This window comes from Entelurus aequoreus, linkage group LG15 (genome assembly GCF_033978785.1).
Source record: "Entelurus aequoreus isolate RoL-2023_Sb linkage group LG15, RoL_Eaeq_v1.1, whole genome shotgun sequence".
NCBI lineage: Eukaryota > Metazoa > Chordata > Actinopteri > Syngnathiformes > Syngnathidae > Entelurus > Entelurus aequoreus.
Window position 1 is genome coordinate 24,139,564 of NC_084745.1, and position 7,555 is coordinate 24,147,118.

The following is a 7,555-nucleotide window of genomic DNA, read 5'->3' on the forward strand; positions in this document are numbered from 1 at the left end:
TATATTACAATACTCACTCGGCTGCAGTCAGTCATCAAAGACCGAAATGGGGCCAAAAATGAAATCTTGTTTGGGGCCACAAAAGCCTATGTTCACTGTTTAATCGCTGTTTTATATTAAAACGAAGTCGTTTCAGCACCATGGACAGCGACCACAGGCCTCATTGCCATTGCATTTCAATAAAGGAGTATGCTCTTTGTCTATACAATACAATATATTTTATTAAGCGGGACATATATTGGGATTCTTCTATTGTTTCCACATTGTACATTTAGTGAGCAACGTCACTGAACATTAAAATCAATCAAAAGCTATATGCTGATTCCGCAATGTAGAACACACACTAATGTGAATATGTACTTAATAAATTATAGTTTTTTCTTTTTTTTCAATAAAAGGCTCTCCTGTGGCGTCTTCTTCTTGTTATAAAGAACTCTTCTTCTTCTGGCCTGAATGTTGGCTTTTTTTCAGCATCCAAACTTAAAACCATTGACAGCACAAAAACATCAAGAAAATAAAATTCCATTCGTGCAAAAAAAAGCACTTCTTTCTCTGCGGTTGTCCGATAATTCCATAAACTTCACTTGGACGGAAATGTTATCTTTAAGGCTATACAAAACTTAAAATAGAGCATAACACATCACCTTCCACTTTATGTCCTCTCCTCCTTTTTGTGTGTCCCTTTTTGGCAAAGTTTCCCAAGCCAGAAAAAAAAAACATTCCAAACACACCACCACGACGTCCCATCTGCCAAAAAGTTGAAGAATATATTTAGATCTCCAAGGTTCATATTAGACTAAATAGTAGACGAATGTGAGAAAGAGGAGGGAAAGAAGAAGGGAAATCAGGATATTCATCGCTTCCTTGGCTGTTCTTAGAGATGAAAACAGATTGCATGTTGTTGTTGATCCAAGCAGAGTCTCTGCATCCTGGGTTGAATTATAGAGGAAAGACCAGAAAGCCTGAGAAGGTGGAGTATTTCCATCCGCCCATGAGGGTGCCTCGCTCCAGCTTTAGGTAAACACGGTCCTCCCGCTCCACCATCAGCAGTACTCCGTTACTGGCCGCCTCCCTTGTGACGTCCTGGTCCCCGGCAAAGGCTGATATCACTGGATAATCATTCTGCATCAGGTTTACCTACAAAACATGAATCGGGTTGCTGTTTTTGTCTTTTTTTAATCAGTGAAGCTGCAGAAATGAGAAAGGCTCACCTGAATGGTTTGTCTGTTGTAGACCTTCACTACGTGGAAGCTGAAGCTATAAATTCCCCTCCTCGGAGCCTGGAAAACACTCGCCTTCAGGTCGAAATGGTTGCCGATGTTCACTAAAACCTGCAAGTGCAAGAATTTTATTCTCATTTTGATTATAATATATTTTGGATATTTTGGTTTTGTTCCAATCAGCAGAAGCATCTAATAAGGAACAGAAAATATGCAACATTCTCTTGAAAAAACAAACAAACTACAATTTAAAAAAGTATAATCTTTTTAAGGTGGCTGTTTTTGAAGTTAAGATAATAAATTAATACAGGGCTACGTTAAATCATTTACAGTACACGCCCCCTTAAACTTAATGCTTAAAATGAGTGCATTGGGCAAAAACACCCATTATGCACATCATTAACAGCTCATGGTGGCAAAATATTAACAGTGGAAGCATTTTTTTTTTACTTGTGAAATGTTGTTTGAGTAAAATGTTCTGGATTTGAAAATAAAATAAAAAATGAATATGAGGCCACTCTGAATTGTTTAGACTATGCTTAAAATGGCTGCAGTGGACAAAAACACCCAATACACTCATTATTAACAGCTAAGGTGAGAAACTACTGATAATTACTTGATATGAGTATCAGTTTGAAACAAGTTTTACTTGAAAAATTTACTTTTTGAGTAAAAGTGTTCTGGATTTGAAATAAAAAACACACACCCAGATAAAAACATATATATAAGTCCACCTCAAATCAAAACCACATTAGGAATGCCATTAAAAGCTTAAGGTAGCTAAATACTGACAGTTACTTAATGCAATATTTTTTAAACACTTGTCAAACATAGTTGTTTGAGTAAAAGAGTTTTGGATTTGAAAACAAACACACCTAGAAAAAAAATAATTATGTAAGGCCAATTTAAATAATTTTCACTCCCCTTTAAAAGTTATGCTTAACATGGTTGCAGTGGACAAAAACACCTATTAGGTACATCATTAATAGCTTAAAGTGGCTAAATACTGACAGTAACATAATTCAATCATCCCTTTTAAACACTTGTCAAATGTACTTTGTTCAGTAAAAGTGTTCAGGATTTCAAAAAATAAATAAATAAATGTAAAGCCACATTAAATAATTTACACTCCTTAAACGTAATGCTTAAAGTGGTTGTGCTGGAAAAAAACATCCATTACGCACATCATTAACAGCTTAAAATAGCTAAATGATGTTACTTAATGGAATATTTTTTTTAAACACTTATCAAATGTATTTTTTTCAGTAAGTGTTCTGGATTTTTTTTAAAAAATGAAAGTAAGGCCACATTAATTATGTACACTCCCCCCTGGTTGCAGTGGACAAAAACACCCAATATGTCATTAACAGTTTAAGTTGGCTAAATAATGTTATTTAATTAAATCATTATTTTTAAACATTTGTTAAATGTAGTTGTTTTGTTTTTGTTTTTTTTTATTAAAAAGTGTTCTGGATTTGAAAACTAAGGTGGCTAAATAGTGAAAGTTATACTTAATGGAATCATCATTTTGAAACACTTGTCAAATAGATTTTTCAGTAAAAGTGTTCCGGATTTGAAAAAAAAAAAGACTGTAAGGCCACCTTAAAATATTGACACTCCCCCTCAAATGTTTTGCTTAAAATGGTTGCAGTCCACAAAAAACACCCAATACGTCATTAACAGTTTAATGTGGCTAAATAATGCTATTTAATACAGTCATTATTTTTAAACACTTATTAAATTTAGTTTTTTGGAGTAAAAGTGTTCTGGATTTGAAAAATAAAATAAAACAGACCCAGGTAAGAAAATATACATTATTGTAAGGCCATTTTAAATTATTGACACTCGTCCCTAAACGTGTTGCTTAAAATGGTTGTGGTGGACAAAAAGCACCCATATCACACATCATTAACAGTTTAATGTGACCAAATAGTGACAGTTATACTAAATGGAATTATCATTTTTAAACACTTGTCAAATGTAGTTTTTTCAGTAAAAAATATCCTGGTTTGGAGAATAACACATACCCATATAAGAAATTAATGTAAGGCCACATTAAATAATTTACACTCCCCCTTAAAATATGTGCTTAAAATGGTTGCAGTGGACAGAAACACCAATTTCCAACCAGCTTAAGGTATACTAAATAAATACAGTTACTTAATGGAAGGTTATTTTTTAAACACTTGTCAAATGTTTTTTTTTTTGTAAAGAAGTGTTATGGATTGTAAAATAACACAGCCAGATACGAAATCAATGTAAGGTCACATTATGTTATTTACACTCCCCCATTAACTTATTTACACTCCCCCGCATGCATCGGACCACAACACCCATTACGCACCAGTTTAGGGTGGCTAAATATTAACAGCTACTTAATAAAATCCTCATTTTAAACAAGTTTAAGTCATTAAATGTAGTTTTTTTTGTGTAAAAGTGTGTTGAACCTGAAAATAAACCCCACACATATATACCATTACCATTACGCACCAGTTGCTGTTTATTTAGATTACATTGCAACGCTGCAAAGAAGTTAGACAATGAGTGCGTGTTTTCTGCGTAAAAACGCTTGATTTTGGTTGCACATATACAAAGCACCATTTACGCACAGTGGTATCCTCTTTGGCATATAGCACATTACGCATTAAGGGGTCTTTAACGCACAAACTGCTTCTGATTAAAAAAAAAATATATATTTTTTTTCTCGCCCACCTGGTCGAAGTAGATAGTCATGGAGGTGTTGCTCATCTCCGACGGCTCGTGGTTGGTTCCACGCACGGCCGAAAAAGCTACCTTTGCCCCGGCGGAGCGCACCGAGATGCCGAGGGAGGACGTGACCCCTCCGTCCGATGAAGGGTTCGAGTCACACACGACGAGACACTTCCCCTCCAGCACGATGGGCTCCGTGTCGTTCTGGCCGAGGCACACAACCACGGTGCACCCCAGGAGGAGGAGGAGGAGGAAGATGAGGACCAGTCCCGGGCAGCGCGCTGGCACCATGGTCGCTTTATCCTGTGTTCGAACCCGGCAGCCCCCTTGGAGGTTTGTTAGCACTCGATCACCTGGTCCAGACTTGGCTCCCCTTCTCTCCTCCCTCTCTCTCACTCTTAAACACCCTCTGACTCCCCGGCTCCCCTCCTTCCTGTGCGCCTTAGTTAGTTTGTTTTGCGTGTTTGTGGAAGGATTCACACAAAGGTTGTTGCACACCCTGAGAAAAGTCAAACCAATTGTTGGATTACAAAGAAGTCAACTTTCCACCGGCCAGTTATTCCATTTAAGTGCGTAATCCGTGCGTAAAAATGTGTAAACCTTGATAGTTTTCTTATAGAATTACTTTTTTGGAGCTTAAAAATGTAGTGTGTCACCTACCTGCGCACTCCATGCTGCTGGTTTCTCCTCTGCCGATCAACGACTGAGCTCACTGTTCAGATGCTGGTCCAAAAAAAAAAAAAAAAAAAAAGCCAAGGTCTCTGGGCTCCCTTTCGATGGATAATCCACGCCCATTGTTTGTGCAACTCACAACTAAAAACACACACTTGGACCGATAGAGTTTGTGGATTTGTTTTTTTAAACACAAGTTGACTTCTTGTCTCCCAGTGTGTGTCATCTACATGCTGCTATACTGCTTTCTCATGTCTGCTCCTGATTAATCCAAAACGCAGGCTGGTGTGCGCAGCATAACTTTGCCTTGCCGACGCACATGCGGCACTCATGTATAATGTTAACAATTTGACACACAACACGGCCAAATAGAGGCTTTGCCGCCACCCAGTGGTGACTTTTAGCTCTTCACATGCTAGTTCTTCTCATTTACTCTTTAAAATGCTCAGTTTTGCTGAACAGTATGTTTTTTGATATAAATGCACTGCTGTTTGCTATCAAAAACCTCACAATGAAGCATGGAGTTTGCATGTTCTCCCTGTGACTGCGTGGGTTCCCTCCGGGTACTCCATCTTCCTCCAACCTCCAAAGACATGCACCTGCATGGGATAGGTTGATTGGCAACACTAAATTGGCCCTAGTGTGTGAATGTGAGTTGGCCCTGCGATGAGGTGGCAACTTGCCCAGGGTGTACCCCGCCTTCCGCCCGAATGCAGCTGAGATAGGCTCCAGCACCCCCTGCGACAAGCGGTAGAAAATGGATGGACAATGAAGCATTTAAAGATCAATTGTTGGCTATTTACCCATTTATTTAGTCATCAGTACAACAATATCACAGTTTACTACTCATGTGGAGCCTCAGTTTACGTACGAGCTTAATTGGTTCTGTGACGGCCAGCTCTTTACTCAAAACACTTGTATATCAAATCCACGTCTCCCATATAAATAAGTTAAAATCAACGTAGCTGGGGCTTCCCGCCACGTCCACAAAAAACACAATTTCAACACGTAACATGTCTTTTAAAAATTATATATATATATATATATATATATATATATATATATATAGGGAATGGAGTTCGACTATAATGGCTGACCTCCTATTTTTAACTACACATTGGACACTCTGGTGGGGCCTTAGACACTCCCACATCACATGCACAGGTGGGTTGGGGTTCGGGGGTGCAGCGTGCCCCTCATTGCCTGCTCGGCAGGCGCAGTCTGGTGGCCTGCCATTCCTGGGCAGAGACCTCGCTGAGGGTGTGAGGTTTTTATTTTTTGTAAAAAAAATTATTTTAATTTAATTGGGTTTTTTTGTCTGTAGCGTCGCATGGATTTCACTTCCTCTTGGACGGGGGTCCGTGCCCGTCTGGTCCGGCCTTGCACTGCGCTGCTTCAGTGTGGTGCAGGGTTGCAGTGTTACGCTTGAACTGCTTTGCCAAGTTAGCTAAATACACGCTCTGTCATGTTTTTGGTGTTTTCTTTATTTTTCTTTGAAGCACCCACTTCCTTTCTTCCCATGCTTGGAAAAACAATGTTATGTCCATCTCTAGCTATAAGCTAATGCTATAGCGATTAAAACACAATGTTTTTGTCAGATCTTACGGGGTTCACTGTGACCTTTGCTACACCAACTAAGGGAAAGGGCGCAAATGCTTTTAAGTCAAATTTCTGCTGAAACGTAAAGCCATACTTGCCAACCTTGAGACCTCCAAATTCGGGAGATTTGGGGGGTGGGGAGTTGAGGTGGGCAGGGTCGGTGGTGGGGTTAAGGGGGGAGGAGTATATTTATAGCTAGAATTCACTGAAATTCAACTATTTCTTTTATATATATATATATATATATATATATATATATATATATATATATATATATATATATATATATATATATATATATACATATATACATATATGTAAATACATATATATATACATATACACACACACACATATACATACATACATACATACATACATACATACATACATATATATATATATATATATATATATATATATATATATATATATATATATATATATATATATATATATATATATATATATATATATCTAATAACAACCAATAATTTTAATTAAACAATGATATGGAGTGTGACAAAATCCAAGATGGTGTATGGTGAGACTATGTGTGGAGATTAGCTGTTGAGTGTTACCGGTCGTGTTGAGCAAAAGGCAAAAGGGGCAGAAGAGGCTCATAGATCCGTGAGTCAAGCAGGAAGTCGGGGGTTATAGTGGGGCGTAGGAGGTCCGTGTCCAAGCGGGAGGTCGAGATCCAAGAGCCAGTCTGGGAAGCAGAGGAGCAAGGAATGACGAGACACACAGCTCGTCAACGCGGGAACGGAGGTCTGCAGTTGACAAGACTAATCAAAAAGGAGAAGAAAACACAGAGAGCAAAGAGCAAGATTGCATAGAGCAGGTGATCGCTTACGGAACTCCAACAGATGACTTACTGGTCGGGAACAGATTATTAAGTTCTGGCCCGTAATGCAGGACTGCACTGTCTTAAGAAGGCAGGACCTCTGATCAACCACAGGTGCGCTGATTGCTGGTAATTGATTGCAGCTGCTGGCTGCAGCAGGACTGACACGCGCCTGGCGCGCTCCTGGAAGTGCGTTCTTGGAGGTGCGCTCAATAGAGTGCACAGATGAGTATGCATTGGCATGCGCCCGGGCTGTGACATGTATAGTAAGGAAGGAATTCATATGGCCCCATTCCAGGGTGGATCACATGTGAGAGGAAGGTGAAGGATTAATCATTTTTGTAGTGCAGTCGGCTGAAAATCATGGAAATCACCACTCTACAAAGCAACTGACACTGGTGAATTTTGAAATTGCCACAAAACACATTTTAAGATATTTAACACTCGACAGCCATCTGGCGGCTGAAGTAGATACTTCACACCCCAATTTGTTACGTTTCATGTGTCA

General features: G+C 38.9%; 1 protein-coding gene across 2 annotated transcripts; it reads right to left on the bottom strand.

The window, feature by feature from the left end:
* Positions 1 to 201: 201 nt before the first annotated feature.
* Positions 202 to 4,725, bottom strand: cbln2b (cerebellin 2b precursor). 2 transcript variants are annotated; one of them, XM_062021995.1, is made up of 4 exons: positions 4,590 to 4,725; positions 3,933 to 4,428; positions 1,212 to 1,331; positions 202 to 1,137 (listed from the first exon to the last, which is right to left on the bottom strand). In XM_062021995.1, exons 2-4 carry the CDS (start codon positions 4,218 to 4,220, stop codon positions 940 to 942), a joined length of 606 nt encoding a protein of 201 aa, XP_061877979.1. In that variant the 5' UTR covers positions 4,221 to 4,428; positions 4,590 to 4,725; the 3' UTR covers positions 202 to 939. The 2 variants fall into 2 exon arrangements, with proteins under 2 accessions (XP_061877979.1, XP_061877980.1); XM_062021996.1 differs by lacking the exon at positions 4,590 to 4,725 and having other exon boundaries at positions 3,933 to 4,586.
* Positions 4,726 to 7,555: the final 2,830 nt, after the last annotated feature.